This window comes from Glandiceps talaboti, chromosome 12, assembly GCF_964340395.1.
Source record: "Glandiceps talaboti chromosome 12, keGlaTala1.1, whole genome shotgun sequence".
Classification (NCBI taxonomy): Eukaryota; Metazoa; Hemichordata; class Enteropneusta; family Spengelidae; genus Glandiceps; species Glandiceps talaboti.
In genome coordinates this window covers 4406130-4426961 of record NC_135560.1, presented here as the reverse complement: position 1 = coordinate 4426961, position 20832 = coordinate 4406130, and the positions used below count along the sequence as shown (strand labels likewise).

Genomic DNA, 20832 nt, shown 5'->3' with positions numbered 1-20832 from the left:
TGGTATAAAATATCAAACAATCGGGCAGTACACGTTTCATCATAAGTAAATAAAAATGCAACGATAGTGTGCCCAGTTAGTTATGTTCAATGTTTACAATGACTTTTGTTATGTTTAATATTGTAATAAAATTTCAATTTGTATATTTCCAAAATTGATAACTATTAAGATTCTTTATAATTTGGTATACTGTTACATTGATGATCGACTGAACTTGATTTTACCATTCTATAAATACGATAATTGTAATTATAGAAAGATCTATGTTGCTCGGACGAGAAATGTATGACAGTATTGTTGTTTTCACAATGGAATAATTTTTGAGACAAAATGATGTTTACCTCTGTGAGCTATGCTTCAAGTTTCGGACTTTCCCTTTTTTCGAATAGTATGTAATAAGATTATGAAAGCTGAGTAGATGAATCCCTTATGAAACACATCATTAGTTAAAATGTCTGCATTTTGAAAACTTTTAAACAGTAATCCTAAATCATCTTATTATATATCTTCACTTTACCAGTAGTGGAAAGAGTAAACTAAACAAGGATAAGAAAGGAGTCAGCAAGAAATCGGTACATGATGGGAAAATTCAAAAAATGGAAGACAAAATTAGCACGGAGAAGACTGTGGAATCACACAGGTAAATAGTCGCTGCTGTCATGTCTCAGGAAAAATGATACATTCATTTACCCCATCCTCCTCTAAACTAAACGTCTCTATCCGTTATCTTCTATTCGACCTCCTATTCAACCAATACTCATAAATTCGAACCACGAGGAGAACATTATGATTTCGCAAGTGATTTGTAACGGAGTAAATGAATGGTCTTGCTAGAGGCAGTTTACCCCTCATACCACAACCATAAAAGTAAACATAATAGCGGTATACCAGGGGTATAAGATATTGATTATAAGATTTTTATATCACATAATACTGTACTTTATATCTTAGGCTAATTAATGCTCATTAATATCCTTTGTTTCATCTTTAGGGTTGAAGTGAATAAATACAATGATGAAGATTATAATATAAGTCCTAACCCAACAGAAAGTGGTGTTTCACCAAATGAAAGTGGTGACAAATCATATAAACACAAAAAGGCAATCGTTATGGCTCAGAATGACGTCATGAATACGCCACTCCATCTTGCTGCTCTAGGAGGCCACCTAAAGACGGTGGAGTTGTTGATCGAAAAGGGTGCAGACGTCATGGCAAGGTATACGTAACACCTCTTTTCCATCGTTTCAATAACGAAATGGTCATTTGCTTTCGTTTATCATAGAATTTTCAATGAAAGTAGTCCTATAGTCAGTAAGGTTATTAACCTAATTTCATTTTGCTTCAAGTAATTGTGTTGACGTTTTAAAAATATGCTTTATCGACCTGTGTAAATCTACAATTCAGTCAAAAGCAACAGTAACAAATAATCAACAATAAAGTAAGAAAAAAAGAAGTAACCCTAACATGTCTGATTATATCGATCTGTTATTGTTTGCCTTAATATAATTCGTCTGTAGAAATGCCATTTTGTGGACACCATTAGATTGCGCCGCATCGAATGGACGGCCTAATTGTGTAAAAACACTGATTAATGCGATGCATAAGATTGCATTTTCAATTGACCCGGAAGACAAATCAAAGGTAAGGTTCATAGATTTAGTATAATTCTAATTAGAATTTAAATGGTTATGTTTTTATTCTTTCTCAAGTAGTTTTTTTCGTGACAGGTACATATCTCAAAAATAAAAGTTGTATTAGTCGTCGTCTTCAAAATTACAGCGCGCTAGCGAGGTTCACATCGTCATAATATATGTACCTCTAATTTCAACTTGGGGTTCTCGGTGGTCGGATGGTTAAACAGCTTGCGGTTCGAGCCCTGATCACAATTTAATTTAAATTTCCATGCTTTAAGTAAGAAAGGTCTTGGTCACTATGATTCTATCGAACTATGTAAGTTCCCACGGTTTTATCTAATTTATTTATTTATTGAGGGAGCCCACACATGTGACGAACACCTATAAACGTGGACCCCAGCATTAAAACTGAATCCATGATGATCGGTCCCCACTGCACTTCCTGAGAGGCAAGTTCATAAAACTTTAAGAACTGACCAGTATAAATAACGATTATTACTAGTACGTATGGTAATGAAATAATTTAAATTAGTTCTTATCTGTACAATCAATAAATCCCCAGTAACCTTACAAATAATGTTCGTTAAAGAACGAATTATCCAATGTCTGTATTGATATCAGCATGGTATATATTCATAAATATATGTTGTAGTATACAAAAAAGAAGGAAAAAAGACAGCAAGGATTGTATGGACAATTTTAATTGCGATTAAAATTACTATACATAATGTTTATCGTGTTTTTCTTCGAATACAGAACACTCCTCTTCATTTAGCGGCAAGAAACGGACACAAAGAAGTAGTTCATATTCTTCTGGATAAAAACGCAAATATCAGAAAGAAAAACCTCAAAGGAAAGAATTGTCTTGACCTAGCAATTGAATACAATCACCAGTAGGTTAATATTTTTTCTTACCAATCTCAGAAGTCGGGTTATAATTTATGTAGTACACTGCCATGGTGGTTATTTTCAGTCCATTTTAAAGCCTAATTGAATGTTGTGTTGTCTCACATTTACGTTAAAAGTTGAATTACTATTTATAATGTATATCTCGCTTCATCGGAATTGCAGGGAGGTTGCAATGGTGATCGTGGAACACCCAAAATGGAAAGATGTTATGCGTAATGTAAACATTGACGAGGAAACGAACAACTATGATACACCAATGAGAAAAATGATCCGCAAAATGCCAGGTATACCTATATATCATAATATATTTGTCATAGATCATATGTCAAACAAAACTGTCAGCAAGTGATTTATATTTTACAATCATTGTTTGCGTTTTATTTTGATTTATTAAAAAAATATTTTATATCATGATAATCAATTTCGCTGTCATTTTCGTTTGACTTTTGCTTTCAGCGAGGGAGCGGGTATGCACATGTAGGAGAATAGGATGAGAAATAGAAGGGGGTGTCTGGTGGATTGCATTTTTTTGACGGGTTGACAAAGATGGCTGAGCGAGTGGGGTATGCATGTATGTTAGTTTGTTTATCTATTTGCATGCTTGTATTTGTTTATGGGGAACATTTAGAAGGATATTCAAACCTGGGATGTCGATTTTTACCATCAAGCATACATACCCAACTTTTTTTCTTTTTCTTTTTTTAAACACGAGGACGTGCTGAGTTTGAGTTTTCATTTACTGTAACAAGAATGATATGTTTGTTTCGTTAAAATACAGAAGTTGCAAAGAAGGTACTAGACAAGGGGATATGTGGAAACAAGAAAGACCCGTCGGATGTTCAATACGCCATTACATTTGATTTTTCATTCATTGATGATACTTTTGTCAACTTTGGTAAAGCCCTGAAAGGTAAGTGGTGTACATATTCCTTAATAGCATGCAAAAACAACTTATGGAGCTCCATATACCCAATACGTTACAAAAACAACGCTTTAGTCCACTATATAGAGATATGTTGTAGGCTCAAAAGATGTCAACGATGATGCATTTACGGTACTTTGCACACGTTGCAACGTTTGCACCCATAATTAATACATGTAGGGAGCAATATAAGTTACCAAAAATGACTTGTTTTGAAACAATCATCGGCTGTGTGTCATCGTGGTTTCTATAGTCTATTGATCGGTCATTATGTATAAAAATCCATAATATTGTCAAAGTAAATGTCTTTTTCAGTTGATTTCATTTTTAACACTTGACAGATTCAGCTAGATTCGATGACATTTCTCCCTATGAAGAAAATGGAGACTTGAAAAACGACGTAAAACTAAATGCGAAAAATGCACATCTGAAACTAAATCACCCATTAACCCTGATGGTATGTATTTTAACATTTTAAGGCATGCATGTATGGTGTACAACAAAGATGTCCAGGAAAATAATTTCAAACTTATCTTATTATCAATCAGTATAATTGAAAAATGAAATGTAAATTGTTGATTTAGACACATGTTCATGGTTTCCATACATGTTTATGTGGTGCAGTATCCATCCTCGTAACACCCACAGCCGTGAACGTGTCACTGTCTTACATGAACTTGATCATTGTTCTTGATTTTACTAGAAGATTTTTTCATGATGTGTCTTTTTCCACGAATGACTCTCACACTAGGTTTTATTCTAATTGTCTTGGTTGATGTGAGTCACGTGATAAAACTTTGTTGTATGTATGGTGTTATATCTCTGTAGGTAAAACATAAGCGAAGTAATTTAATCGCACACCCTCTTGTGACGTCATTGATACGTCATAAGTGGAATGCATACAGTGGGTACTTCTACTATACCGGGTTGTTCATCTATGTCCTATTCGTGGCATTTCTGACTGGTTATGTGTTAACGACCCCACCACCGTACTACTTCAACCGAGACAATGGCACACTGGTATGGAAGGCAAATGGTGAAGAGAAGTACGGCCAGGAAGCAAACAGTTATGTACAACCAACGTTTACAGTGGTTTGTAAATGGGCTGTAATAGGTCTAACCGGTTTCAACATGTTAAAAGAGGTATGCCACAAAATGTCCTTGACAAGTCACGTATGTATGTATGTATGTATGTATGTATGTATGTATGTATGTATGTATGTATGTATGTATGTATGTATGTATGTATGTATGTATGTATGTATGTATGTATGTATGTATGTGTGTATGTATGTGTGTATGTATGTGTGTATGTATGTATGTATGTATGTATGTATGTATGTATGTATGTATGTATGTATCGATCATAAATTTAACTTCCATAAGCTTGGATAATTGTAGTACACAATTCAAACTGTCACATGTAAAACTAGTCTTGTTAGATCCCTCTTATATAATCTCATTTGTATATTTTATTATTCATATTCATATTCGTATTCTTTTGTTGACATTTCTAGCTCATACAGATGATGATTCGCTCACTGGAGTACGTCACCCCTGAAAATATTATTGAATGGTTGATATTCATTCTTACTCTTCTTTTCCTTGCCAACTTTGTTGAAGAACAACACACATCGGGACTGAGATACGTATGTATTAAATTGCGTGACCCCCGCCAATCGGAGTTAGATGGATGTTTTAAACCCTATTTAGTTTAATTTGTCAATTTGATGTTTAGCAACTAGCAGGTTTTTCAAAACGTGAATTGGGAATAGATTCAGTGACAGTTTGCGGAAAACTGCCTATGAAGCGCAGACAAAACAGATAGAGTTTAATAGAAATCCTTAATTTCCATGGCAACCCATAGGATGCAGCGAGCATGTAATTGATTGCTTGATCGATTTATTGATTGGTTAATTATTTGGTTGGTTGATTGATTGATTGATTGATTGATTGATTGATTGATTGATTGATTGATTGATTGATTGATTGATTGAATGATTAATTTTTGTGGTGAAATAAAACTTAATTTTTAGAAGCAGCATCAGTAGTCTCGCTGCCAGACTCGTGGCTATCGTCCCTAATCTGTTTATGTATGCCGAACGGCGCAGCCGCGAGAAGAGAGGGACTAGTCGTGTCTTTGTTATGATCACACTACGTTGAGATGTCATTTGCATACTTTGGCAAACCCACATAATGACGACATCACATTCCTTTCCAAACGCTACAAGCCAGACTCGGGACAAGTCCCTCTCTTCTCGCGGCTGCGCCGCTCGGCATACATAAACAGATTAGGGACGATAGTCACGAGTCTGGCAGCGATACTACAGCATCAGTTGCCACGAAAATTTGTTTTATCTACTTGGTGATTATGTTACCGGACAAATACTCAAACATGCACTAACAAGGAATGCATCCCAGAAGATAAGATGTAAAACAAAGTGTCAATGTAACTGATCTCTTGACAATTATAAGATTAGGGATGTTTTAATTTAGATAAGAGAAGAATGGACAAGATGTCTTTATTTAGTAGAGAATTATATACAGCTGAAAGAAAGAAAAGTAGCCAGGGAAAGAAAAAAAAAACGTTTTATATTACCACAAAAATCAATGTCAATTGATCAATATCACATACAAAATAAAATTTATTTTACCACAAAAGAATCACTCAATCAATCAATCATTCAACCAAATAATAAATCAATCAATAAATCGATCGATCGATCAATCAATCAATTACATGCTCGTTGCACCCTGTGGGCAACCTTAACAAGGGAAAAAAATATTTGTCATGTTGGTCATCTTAAAAGGGGAGTATTGAGATCCATAGTTACCAAGTTTCCATGGCAACCCTAACAAGGGAATTTGAACTTCTCACATGGAGTGTAAAATGATAAATGATCAGGCAACTGAAGCACTGTGGAAAACACGACCATCATCTGATTTAAGTATTCTCCCCAATATGTACTATTAATTAAAAGAAAATTATAAAAGGTCTATTTCAGGACACCCAGTAGGTCATCATAGATGCACAAGCAGTTTATTTGTGCACACATTTCAAGATCACGTTAATTGGATGTACCCTAAAGATATTTATAAAAGTTAAAAGTCTTACAGTCAGGGCAATGTCGCTTGAATTAATTGACACTTCCTGTATTTGATGTCATTGATTCATATATAAGTGTATGTATGTGTGCACCCCTTTTATGTCTGTGCATGTGAAATTCAAAATTGGAATTATTATAACCGTTACACGTATAAATATAAACACTGCCTTTGAATGAACTGATGGCATAAGCAATTAGTAACGCTTCGTCATGACCGGCGTCCTATTTCTTTTTGTAGGAATGGCAATGGTATTGTGGTGTCTTCGCTATGTTCTTTGCTTGGCTGGACTTGATTATTTTCATACGAAAACTTGCATATGTCGGTATATACGTTGTCATGTTCATAGGTATGGTACAAATGTAATCATTGAAGTATATATATATATATATATATATATATATATATATATATATATATATATATATATATATATATATATATATATATATATACATATACATATATATATATACATACATATATATATATATATATATATATATATATATATATATATATATATATATATATATATATATATATATATATATATATATATATATCAGAGTTAGTCGCCAAGTGCAACCACGAAAAATATTTCCTCGACAACTATAGAAGTAAACCTCCGTAAGGTATAGTTTAGTCCGACCACCTTGTATGCAATTAATACACAAACATGTTACGTGTACATATCGACCTTTTGAAAATCTCAAACCTTGACGATCCCAATTCAGTCGTCTGAAGATCGCTCGAAGCGTTAAACTCTGAGTAACAACTTATTACATCCTTATATATCTATATATATATATATATATATATATATATATATATATATATATATATATATATATATATATATATATATATATATATATATATATATATATATATATATATATATATACGGTGAGTATCAATCTGCTAAGACAGTGCTCTATACCGCAGTGGCAGAGCGTAATAGTTTTGTTACTATCGGTCATACAAAACTATATATATATATATATATATATATATATATATATATATATATATATATATATATATATATGTATATATATATATATATATATATATATATATATATATATATATATATATATATATATATATATATATATATATATATATATATATATATATATATATATATATATATATATATATATATATGCTTTATTCAAAGTACCGTGGCCACCGGCCTAACGTACAGAAATCAGTATATACAAAAAACTGCTAGTGTAGAGGTTTGTTGTGACAATCAACAATGGTACATACCAATCCACATAATAATAATAGCAAATACAACCAAAATTAGGCCATCATACTTTGGCTTAAACGGAAAGCAAAAAATACAATATATATATATATATATATATATATATATATATATATATATATATATATATATATATATATATATATATATATATATATATATATATATATATATAATATGAAGGGTAATTTTACAATTTAGTGCCTGCACAAGGATTGGCACCCTCTGCCGACATTTTGATAATGCCCAAGCTGAAGGCTCGGATGAATGTCAACTTTGCTGTGGTGTGGATTTAACTTTTATGTTATTGTCTTCACTAATCAGATCTATGTATTTACACAGCCAAAAAAGTAGAGTAAATAACTGCAAAACAGGTATCGAAATCGACCGACATAGCAAAGAGCTTTCAGTTTTTCATTCATATCATTTCGTAAACCTTTCAGATGTCTTCAAGACGTTCTGTCGGTTCTCTATCATTCTTACCCTGTTCCTGATGGCATTTGCATTGAGTTTTTATGCCCTTCTCATGAATCAGGTAAATATTGCTGGTGCTTACACAGTGCTCATGGATTTTGTAAATACATTTGAACTTTAACACGGGCGCCTCATAATGACTTATATCAACATTGAAACAAGTCTGTTATATTGTATTCAGTATATGGATGATTGATATTAATCTGGTCAAAATGTAACTGAATGTCTCATATAGCCTGTTTGAAAATAAGTCAATTTGACTTACTTTGAAATGAAATAAAACTGAAAAGCGGAAACAAGAACGATGAAATCAAAGCCCAATAAAACAAAGATGATGAATAATATGAAGGAAATTTTGAGTTGAGAAAAAACCTAAATTGTTTAGAGGAAACTCCTTACTTTGTGATTTGTTGCAATAACCTTTTTGTCAATTTCTAGCCAACATTCAGTTCTCCCGGCTATGCTCTGATGAAAACGTTTGTTATGATGACTGGGGAGTTTGGCTACGATGAGATATTCCATGCAACTACCTACCTTGATGAAATTGAAAGGAATGAAGATGTGTTTGCAGAAATGATTTGGTACGAGGCCTTGACGTACATCATGTTTACCATCTTCCTTGTCATAGCAGCTATACTGATTATGAACCTACTGGTACGTATATATACACTTATACATACATACACTTATACATACATACGTACGTACGTATGTACGTACGTACGTACGTACGTGTACGTACATACATACATACATACATTATTAACTGCTAAATGTATGAGTCCTTTGTATTTTAGGTGGGTCTTGCTGTAGATGATATTAAAGGTGTACAAGAACTGGCAGTTTTGAAGAAGCACGCTCTTCAGGTATAGTCCATTCTTTTAATTGTTCATTCTTTAACTGACGAATTATTCTATCATTGTATGCATTTGTTATCTTTGGTTACTATGCAGTTGAAACATTTGCAATTTGATATTTGATCTCAAGACAAATTGTCAATTGCTTGTTTTATTCTGTCTGTCTGTCTGTCTGTCTGTCTGTCTGTCTGTCTGTCTGTCTGTCTGTCTGTCTGTCTGTCTGCTTTTTTTCATTTACTTTATTTCTCTTTGTCGTCTTTTAGGTTGAACTAGCACTTGATGTTGAACAGATGTTGCCACCTTACATTCGAAAGAAAGTGTTCAGGAAGTCAACAGAGATCTATCCAAATAAAATACACACGACAGGTGTTAGACGATTGTTTGTTACTGCATCAACAATCTCTGCACCAGCCATCGTTAAGTCGGTACACCCAGAAAAAGTAAGTTATTTACAGTAACTACTGCATAGCCAAAGTCTAGATGTGAGTATTATAAGTTATTTACCTATGTTTCAATGCAATAGTTACTAGGTCATTAGAGAATTGGTGTCCGTCATCAATTTCTTAAAAAACCATTGTGGTTCCATCATTGACAAAACGTATTTCCTATATTACGATAAAGGTAAAGCAGTGAAAGTCTGATGTGTAACCTTTGATGTTTGATAAACTACTTAAGAATATTTTCTCCAAGAAATTGAGTCTTACATTTTTAAGCTTACCTATACATGTAACGCATTCTTTATTTTCAGACGACCAATGAGAAACTTCTATCAAACCAGGATGACATTGTGCAAATTATCAAGGTAATTATGTACATATCATTCAGTGAATTAACATTTGTTTGAAACTCATTTTAAAGCTGGGAGATAGTCGTTGTTTGCACTCTGACTCCCAACTTGGGTGTTCCTGGATGATTTAAGTCGATTAGGTTGTATCCTTCATGGAGTCACGTGCTCACATGCAGAGCTTGAACGGGTTCAGCACGGGCTCGGGAGATGCACAACTCATGATCAGTTAATGGTGTGTTCACATTGACGTTGGTATCACAGCGTGTAATCGGTGCGCACTGTACCTGAAGAAGGCTGGTGTTAAAGGTTTTTAGACCTTATGCCGGTTCTCCCATAATGCATAGCGAAACTGTATTGTAAGATTCTTAGATGCGAGTATACATCCACATAAAATTCAGTTCATGTCTGACGATATATTGTGTGTATAATATGATCATTCATTACATTCAATGTGTGTTTATTTCAGACAGCAAATGAAAACCTACAAACAAAACAGGGCAAATTGGAAACAGATGTTGGCGAGTTAACATCCAAATTCGAGGTGAGTTCTAACTTATAAACGCAGGTGATTATTGACTTAGTGATCACTGATCGTTATCACTGACCGTCAATCACTGTCGGTTACATGGATGTTCAGGGATCAGGAAGATTCGCAATATGCTTTTCAAGTTTGCTATTCAAGTATTAAGTTTGCCAGCCTATTGAAAATGTTAGAAAAATGATGTTGTCATTGCACACACACACACACACACATACTAGTATATAATTAAAAATAATGAAAATGAAAATGTCCCATTTTTTTTATTTTTCAGGTTCTTAAAAACGTCGATGAAAGGTTAGACAGATTAGAAGAAGATTTGAAGACAAAATTGGAACGTCTTGAACGACAAAACAACAGTATAGAGAAAAAGTTAGAGATGATCATGCAAAACGTCCACGGAGATATCTCAGTTGCCTAGTTTCCAACATACATATTTTGCTGACTTCATTTTTCTGTTCACAAAAGTTTTTATTCCCCTTTGAAGTGTGTTTGTTAACTGAAGCGAATTATATACGAAACAAGTGACCTGTCAGTGGAATAGCTCCGCCGTTTGTGTGCGCGCGCGTGTGTTTTTTGTTTTTTTTTGTTTTTTTTGTTGTTGTTGTTGTTGTTGTTGTTGTTGTGTTTGTTTTGTTTTGTTTTTTTTGGGGGGGGGGCTCTAAACATGTGTAGAAGTAGTTCTGTTGTTCAGCTCTTCCACTATGAAGTTTTGTTTTAGCAAAGTAATAAAGTGGTTAGTGGTTTCATATGATGACTCACACACACTATAGAACAAAGAAAGTTGGTAAAATATTGTACGTTAATATTATAGTTAACTTTTACCAAAAGAATCTATTTTAATCCCTAATTTTGCGTCTTAATAACCCAAGCAACTTATCTTTAACAAACTTATATCTGCTCATCCCAAGACACCTACACACTCAAGAAATTTCAACTCAATTGACCCTGTAGTTTTGGAGAAGAAGATTTAAACGCCACTGTTCTACATACAGATAATATTGACCTCTAATTAACAGATAATGTATTTTTTAATAAATAATTGACACATTTTTAGTGAATAAATCTTTTCTTATTTGATGAAAAAAATATTCCAGTTGCAGCTAGTGCAGGTTTTACACAGGGACACGAATTCTGTATCAAATTTGATTATATTTTTACTCAAGTATATACAATTATTTTTTAATTGGAATTCGTCATATGCCTGTTTAAGTTTGTTTGTCCTCGCTTCCAGATTAGCCAGTCGTTAATTTACTTTTAGTCCATGTTACTAAAAAAATGTGAATAAAACCACATATATAGACAAAATAGACATTTTACATATACTGAGTTTATAAATATATATATATATATATATATATATATATATATATATATATATATATATATATATATATATATATATATATTGTGTGTGTGTGTGTGTGTGTGTGTGTGTGTGTGTGTGCATGCATGCATGTTGTGTTTCATGCACTTTGTCTTCTTTCGGTTTATTTTCTGTTCTCATGTATTTCTGTCGGGTCAGTTTATGCCTTCTCTTAATTGTTTTCTATAAATTTCATTTGCTGAACTATGTATTAGTGTTTCATTTTATTGTGTTTTATTTGGTACATTTTATTTTGTATAGAGTTTGGTGCTCCACCACATCCCTATGGTGTAATTGTCATCACACCTGTCACATGTGACAGAAGATCTAGGTTCGAATCCTAATGGGGATCACACTGAGTCCCCAGTACTTGATTAGATTGTCCGTTTGTATTGTTTGGATTCTGTTCGTTTGTAAATGCGTGTTTGTGTCCTACCGTCCATTAGTTCGTCCATCTGTCCATGACTGGACCAATTTCTTGCAAACTTGCTCTAAGGACAACACACTGTGGCATACATATGCACATCAATTTATTTTCTGATGCGAGCGAATATGGCCACCAGGTGGCCATTTTGCTACGATTTTTTTCATGTCCAGAACAATTATGCAGACATGCATGAACAGATCTAATTCAAAGTTGATATTATGGCAGTGTTATAATACATACATATGCAAGTCAATCTGTGTCCTGATACGACCCAATATAGCCGACGAGTGGCCATTTCGTTACAATTATTTCATATCCAGAGCAATTACATGAACATGACTTGACCGTTGTCTCATAGATATTGTTAAGGGACAACACACTATGGCATACATATGAATGTCAATATATTTTCTGATACAATCCAATATGGCTGTCAGTCAGCCATTTTGTTATGACTTTTTTTTCATATTCAGAGCCATTATGCAGACATGCCTGGACAAATTTGATATAAGGTCTGTCCAAGTGTTCTAGTACATACATATGCATGTTGATATGTATGGCCATCGGGAGGCCATTTTGTCACAGTTTATTTATGTCCTTAGCCATACTTGATCCGATCTGACCCAACAAGACTACGCCCATAGCATCAGCCAAACGGTCGTGTATTTCACAAAGATAAAAACAGAGATTAATAGACTCAAATGAATAAACATTCAAAAAATATATGTAAATTTGCAGAGCAACAAAACCACGCCCATAGCAACAGCCAAATGGTCACATATATTGCGAAGATAACAAGTATTACGAGACAATTGAATAAACATTCAAAAATGTATGCAAATTTCCCTAGCAACCATGACCACGCCCATAACAACAACCAAACGGTCGTGAATTTTACAAAGATAACAACAGGGATTAAGACAATTGAATAAACATTCAAAAATGTATTCAAATTTGCCTAGCAACAAGACAACCATAACAACCGCCAAACATACATTGCAAAGTTAATATCAGGAATTCATACATAAGAACAAAATATTTTTAAAATTTATGCAAATATATCTAGCAACATGACCATGCCCATAGCAACAGCAAAATGATCGCGTATATCGCAACTAGCAACATGGTTGGAATCTGGCAACTGGATAGTCATTCAGGAAATGAACACTTATTGTTAGCATGGACTAGCAAGTGGATTAACAATTTTAAAAGCTGCACAGTTGTGCTACAACACCATTGGCGGTATTATGTTCATTTCACAGCCATGCCCAAACACAGTTCTCACTCAATTGGTATAAGGATAATGTTCTATTACAAAGATACATTGTATATATGTGAATCGGTGTCACTATATGATCCAATATGTATTCATTCATTCATAACTCAATGTATCCTGTTGTTACATACTTTTTTTGACACCTTTCATAAGTGCTATTTTCAAGTATATTGGTATATGTAATATAATCACCAAAATATAAACATTCCCTATCTGGGTTGTTCACGTGCAAATGTCGCATATGTGGATAATCCTGAGTGACACACAGTCTAAACAGATGTTTCCAGGAGAATTTATCTCATTTTGAAAGGTTTTTACATTCTATGATACAAACTGATTGATTTTCAACTCATTAGACAGTGTATCAAGTTATCATCCTACGACATTCAAAAACAATGTGTACATGATTCATAACCTGTGTTTTTCTCGGAGTATAGAAAAAAATGCTGAAAACAAGACCCAGAAGCTAGTGCTCTGTCCAGCAGTTTGAATTTCCCGCATTTGCATAGATTAGCAATAATCCTCTTTATATAGGGCAGTTCTGTGTTTAAAGACTTCCCTACTCTCCTCGCTCACGCCATACTAAATTTTGGACTAGCATAGAAGCCGTGGCTTTTAGTTTTTAAGGACCGGAGGGGAGCTCTTTCGATCGAAAGATCGCTTGTAATGATATCAAACTTTAATTAAATATCTTCACCCTATATATTTGAGATTATATTGGCTAGAGATGTGAAATGTTTGTCAAGATATGATCTAAAATTTGCCTTATAATAATAATACCGATGATACTGCCATTGGATGTGCTTACTATAATCATGCCATTTAACTTTTTAAGAACATATTTAAACCACACACAAGTTATTAAAATAACTTCTGATACCTGATGTCGCTGTCTTGTATAGCTTTGAGTTTATTGTTTGAAATGGTCTGAATAGCCTAAAGACAGGCTTTAAGAGTAAAAAAACAAGAATTTTCATGGTCATATCCCTAGGACCCCCACAAGAGGTGGATATATCCCGGTGTCAGGCTCTTCAAGATGCTATTATAAGTACTTTATTTTAAGAATATTTCAGGGGTTTGTTACAAAATATTTCAACCATATGTAGCTGGTGTTGGTGCTGTCTTATATAGTTTGGGAATTATTACCTGAATTGTCTAAAAACTGGCTTTTAAGCGTAAAAATACAAAAGGCTTTTAGAGGGACTACCTAGAACCCCCAGTGAGAAGTGTAAATAGGTTTCTAAAGCTTTTCCTCTACCTTTCATAGCCAAGTTGCTCTTAAACTCTATTTTAAATACATTTACCCGGTGTAGTCAATAATCACATGATAGTGCTACCCCAGGATCTTATAAAGTATTTGCAATTAAGACAGTCAAGCAAGTCAAGCACTGCAGTCCACACCGAGTCGTGACAAAAAAAATACACATGTGAATGTCATATATAGGGAGGGTGTCATCATGGTTTAGGATTAAGTGTTAGAGACCGGGGTTCCGTCTGATTTCTGTTTTACGGATGAGGAGGGGTCAGTGACTTTTGCATTCCGATGGGAGTATCTATAGACAGACCCTACCCCATTAAAATGCAACTTTCTTTAAACATGAAATTGGTATCACAGTTTTGGTTTCGAAGTTTGTGCGGCCGGAACCTCCCCATAATGTTACACATGGAGTTGCCCAATCCCCCCCCCCTGGATAAATGACAAGCTAAGTTGCCTACAAGTCGTTAACACGTCGACACGTCTAAGGCTGTCAGATTTAGTGAACTCTTTAAATGTATCTATCGGGTGACAATACTCTTTATGGAAGACCTGAAATATGTCAGTTGATTTTGTGTTGGTTTGTGTCAAGTATCCTTCCTTTGTTGTATCTCCGATCTTTGTAAACTTGTCCATCCAAGCACGTTATTTCCTGTTGCGAACTTTAAAACGAAAATGTTAAAGTTCGGTGTAAATCCTTATTAATTTTGAACCAAACTTTAAGGTTATCTTTTGTTTCGTCCAATAGCATAACAATATCATCTCTGAAATGGTCCCCGAATATAATATTCTTATTGTGTAGTTCGAGTATTCTTTGCTCCTATTCATCGAATGTAATGCGAGCTCAGATGATACCGCTGAACCCATACTATAACCATAGATATACTTGTAGAATTCTCCACTGAATTCAAATGTATTTTTGTAGGACAAGTTTTAATATCTTTACCACATATCTTGGTGGAGGCTTTTTGATTCTGTGTTGGTGTACTTTCGGTGAGCAAAACAATAATTTGCTACCTTCCGTTACCTACCGCTACCTTCGCTACCACATTTCAGTGCTTTTGCTGAATAAAAAATTCGCTACCCTCCGTTACCTTCGTTACCACATTTTAGTGCCTTCGTTGGAAAAAATCGCTACCCTCCGTTACCTACCGACCGCTACCTTCGCTACCACATTTCGGTGCTTTTGCTGTGGAAAAAAATCGCCACCCTTCGTTACCTGCCGCTACCTTCGCTACCTCATTTCATTGGTTTTGCTGGAAAAAAACCCGCTACCCTTCGTTAGGGTGACCTTTTTTCTTCCGTAAGGAAGAGATATATTTATGGGTGGAAACGGTCTGTGTGTGTGTGTGTGTGTGTGTGTGTGTGTGTGTGTCTGTCTGTCTGTCTGTCTGTCTGTCTGTCTGTCTGTCTGTCTGTCTGTGTCATCGTTTTCTCCATAACAGCTTGCTCAATTCAAACGAAATTTTGAAGACGTATTCGTAGGGTAATGGCAAGACTTGATTAGGTTTTGGTAAAAATCCCGTGAATATTAATGAGCATTTTACGTAATTAATGAGTTTCGGTAATTAGGCTATATCTCAAGAATGCACGCTTCAAATTCATTATAACTTGGTACACACATTTGCGATACCACAGCGCACTTGCCCTGCAAATATTATTGATGTTGCTTTTAGTTTTAATAAATTATTGGCATATTTTTGTCGGCCACTAAAAAGGAAAAAAATAGTTTCTCATCAGGAAATGTTGTCTAAAGTGGTGCGATGATGCGCTTATTTTTTTTTTTACATTCTCAACAAATGTCACAGTACATGTTGTGGTTGGCCAGGAGATCACTAACAGCAATGAGCAAATAGCAATCAATGAGAAAAAATAACTTATTACATATGTTCTGTTGTATTCCAACAATTGTCTGTAGGAACGACAATCTCAAAACTTTGCCCTTACAGAGGACATTCAGTTTACATCTGGTTTTTTTGTTTCTCATCTCCAGTGGAATAGTCAGGCAGCAAAATAAAAAAAAGGGGGCGAGAAATTTTTTTTTTCAGTTCTATTCTCTGTCCTTTCTGTCCTGTCAGTCTCTCTACAACTTCCTTTCTCTTTATTGAATCCTTGTTACAGGTCTCTTTCCTTCATTTTAGCAGGGTTGACAAGTCCGTAGAACAACTTTGTAAGAAGATGAATACTTATCATCCTGATGGGTGTATATCTGTAGCCACGAACGATTGTGTGATTTTATCAGGAGTACTAATATATTCGTCCTATTAATCAAAGTGGCATTGACATCGCTAACAACTTTTTCAAGTTATCCAATTCTCCTTTATCTTTTCAACCGGGAGGGCGCTGTTCTTCCGTCTGTGCGTCCCCTGAGGGTATAGCGTCTTTACACATGTTACACTAATAATGTGTAGCTATAAAGCACTGCTGTGTTCCACGCTGCTATAATAGTTCCAAAAATACCAAAAATGTACACTTTTACCGCATACCCAAGGAGAAAACATTGAAGAAGCGTTATTTCCAGCTAGTGAGAAATGACAATGCGAAGTTGGAATCACAAAACACACGAATATGCAGTGCTCATTTTGCCGAAGGCAAGAAGACAGCTAATGCGTCTAGTCATGGATGTATTACATCCATGGTCTAATTTAACCATGGATGTATCCTAATACATCCATGGTCTAACATCCCGAATTTGCTTCAATGGTCCAGGCAACCTAAGCCGAGAAAGCCACCAAAGATCAGGACAATAATTACACCAGAGACATTTACGCCAGATCTAGAATCACCCGTACCCACTGCACCTAGCAGCGTTCGAAATTAAAGCCGGTCCTTCGGTCCGAGACCAACAGATTTCTGCTCAGACCGACAGTTTACAACATCTTATCGGTCCTTATGACCAATTCGATTTTGGAGTAAATAATAACATTTATTCAAAGATATATCCAATTTCACCAACATGAATATGATCTTGTGTTATCTATTTTACTCTCGACATCTCGTTCAAGTCAAGCGACTGAGCTCGCTCGCTACATGTGTGTTATTGTCAATGTTGATATCATGTCTACATATGACGTAGCATACCGCATTTACTTTATAAAATTATGTTAGCAAACACATGACTGGTTGAATTTCTCTAACTATTTGTGTCTTGACAAATCAGAACATCTTAGACATTCAGACTCATTTTACGCATTCAGCGCATGCGTCTTTTTCCGCCATATAATAATCACTGTTGTAAACTTTAACTTACTGTTCGAAGTGTACGAAACTTTAAATCACACACACACACACACACACACACACACACACACACACACACACACACACACACACACACACACACACACACAGAGGTATTGGTAACAAAGGGAACTTTAATCCTTAACTAACTTTACTACAAGGTAAGTCCCCAAACATCCAATACTTGAGTTAGTGAGAGTTAGTTGTAGGATGTAGGCAAAGAGGAAGTGCACTGTAAGGCCGACTTAACTTTAAACAGTAGGGGTAAGGTTAAATACTTCATGTGGGCATCACTCTGCCAATCCCCCATAGTCATTTCTAGAGAGTATATTATATATTGTTTAGAAAGATTGGACACCCAGGTAGTCACAATTTTTAATCTGAATATCAATGAATAGCAGTGCTCAATTTATAATTCCCTTTTTTCAGACAAGGACAAAGAACAACTTCAAAATAAGTCACAGTGAACATATGATTGAATAAAAAAAATCCTAAACTTGTAACCACTTGTTTCATTTTTAAAACTGTTAGTACACTGATGTGTTTATCATTCCCTCTTCATATTCAAGAAAAAAAATCCCTGACTTTAAAAAGTACCAAATGTGAACGAAAAACTTACAATTAATACAGTCAAACAAACTTTAAAATAATTTATTTTTTATTAATTACCTTTACTGGCTGTGTATCATGATTTGGTCCTGCTATATCAAATGACAGCATTAGTTTATATACATACCGTAAACTGGATACGGAAAGCTGACATTAGGTGTCCTTGAAACTCAGAACTTGAATCTTTAACTAAAACTATCAACAACGTCAAAGTTGGGATGCTTTGTATACCACTGTAATCATTTGCTGATTTGCACAACAAGTTCATTCTTCATGTCTGACCGGGCGCTCATGCATCGGCCGTCTTTGGTGATCATGCATTGATTCATCAGTGCCCAACATTCACATGTGTCACTGTCAACATCATGCAACACTCGGTACGATCCCCTAACACAGCTTTTTCGGAATCAAAATACACATGTACTCATTTTGTTTCCATTAATCTAACCCATCAACAAATGAAAATCACAACGTGTCCCATAAAATTTGGTTTACTATTAGGCTTCTGAGCTGTGGCAGATAGATGTTCCGGTAGCAAGTTCAGTGTTTCCCACACGTCAGTGAGTAGGTCAGAGGTCATGACAGTGACAGTAGACAAAACATGTGACGAGAGAAGTCCATTTCGACGTCTCATCTACTCCCTCTAATGTTTGAATTTATAGATTAAGTTTATCAAAGTTGATCTTTTTGTGGCATTTTTTATGTTAACAATAGAACTGCGGTTGTCACTGTATCTTATATGATGTTAACACTGAAAACTTTCCCTTACGGAGTCAGTTTACTTCTTGTGGGATTGATGTCATGGCCTGGCCTGGCCTGGCCCGGGACTTAGATAATTTTGTCTGCCATAAAATGAATGCGCCAAAGCGACGCAAGGTGGGAAAATTATTGCGTCATTTGTAATTTTAGGGGCCGATGTCACAAGGACGCGCCCTTGGCAGAACACTGGTCTAAGACGCCATAAGGAACATTACAATTTTTTACCGCTACCTTTGCTATCACATTTCAGTGCTTTTGCTCGAAAAAACCCCACTACCCTCCGTTACCGTCAGTACCACATTTCAGTGCTTTTGCTGAAAATAAGATTCGCTACCCTGCGTTACACACCACTACTTTCGCTACCACATTTCAGTGCTTTTGCTGAAATAACATTCACCAGCCTAGGTTACCTACCGCTACCTTCGCTACCACATCTCAATGCTTTTGCTGAAAAATCTCTACCCCTTCGTTACCTACCGCTACCTTCACTACTACATTTCAGTGCCTTCGCTGGAAAAATAATTCGCTACCTTCCGTTACCTACCGACCGCTACCTTCGCTACCACATTTCAGTGCTATTGCTGGGGAAACAAATCGCTACCCTTCGTTACCTACGACTACCTTCGCTACCACATTTCAGTACATTCGCTCGAGAAAAAAAATCGGTACCCTCCGTTACTTACATACCGCTACCTTCGCTATCAATTTTCAGTGCTTTTGCTGGAAAAAAACCAGCTACCCTCCGTTACCTTCAGTACCACATTTCAGTACTTTGGTTTTGCTTTTGTACTTTCCCACACCAACTGTACGCACGTACGTATTGAAGTTGTCATTGCTGAACAGTCAGAGTAGCACTTTTAGTGATAAATACCAAAGGTTATTCAAAATCTTGTCTACGGCCATACTATAGTGGAAAAAGCCGGTTCTCGTCCGATCACCGAAGCAAAGCTGCGTTGGGCATGGTTAGTACTTGAATGGGAGACCGTCTGGGAATACCATGTGCTGTAGACTTTTTGATTTTTTGACCTTTTCATTCAATTTACCCATCATTCATCTCGTCTTTAATCACACACATTCTTAATTCGACACCACACTCATTCGTTTGGGGTAGTCTCATAGACAGAGCCTCCAGCGGCAAAAAGGCTGGGTAACAGGAACCATATCCAACTCGTGAATATCGGCCCTTCCTTTGAATTCCGCTCTAATTCCTCACCAGGTGTCAGCCAATGCAGCAGCCCAACAAACACTATCAACTAGCGATTTAATGTACCGAACTTCTGTTTAAAAGTAACGTTTTCATAAGGTATTTAAATACTATGGGTTCTTTACTACTGTTGGGCAACTTGCAATTGAATGGTGTAAACAGTGCTGACTTTAGGATCACCTGTGACAGCC

At 35.3% G+C, this 20832-nt stretch overlaps 1 protein-coding gene and 1 pseudogene across 1 annotated transcript in view; both read left to right on the top strand.

Moving 5' to 3' along the window:
• The window catches only part of LOC144443621 (transient receptor potential cation channel subfamily A member 1-like), a 28842-nt gene extending 17916 nt beyond the window's left edge, over positions 1-10926 (top strand). The window contains exons 11-27 of the mRNA XM_078133164.1: positions 521-640; positions 992-1216; positions 1518-1641; positions 2391-2527; positions 2706-2827; positions 3322-3453; positions 3807-3922; positions 4294-4608; positions 4983-5114; positions 6811-6919; positions 8293-8384; positions 8762-8977; positions 9121-9189; positions 9444-9620; positions 9929-9982; positions 10434-10508; positions 10780-10926. Coding sequence (XP_077989290.1) covers positions 521-640; positions 992-1216; positions 1518-1641; positions 2391-2527; positions 2706-2827; positions 3322-3453; positions 3807-3922; positions 4294-4608; positions 4983-5114; positions 6811-6919; positions 8293-8384; positions 8762-8977; positions 9121-9189; positions 9444-9620; positions 9929-9982; positions 10434-10508; positions 10780-10926 — 2362 coding nt within the window. The remainder of the gene's footprint in view (positions 1-520; positions 641-991; positions 1217-1517; positions 1642-2390; positions 2528-2705; positions 2828-3321; positions 3454-3806; positions 3923-4293; positions 4609-4982; positions 5115-6810; positions 6920-8292; positions 8385-8761; positions 8978-9120; positions 9190-9443; positions 9621-9928; positions 9983-10433; positions 10509-10779) is intronic.
• A 9402-nt stretch (positions 10927-20328) lies between these two features.
• Positions 20329-20448, top strand: LOC144444034 (5S ribosomal RNA; annotated as a pseudogene).
• Positions 20449-20832: the final 384 nt, after the last annotated feature.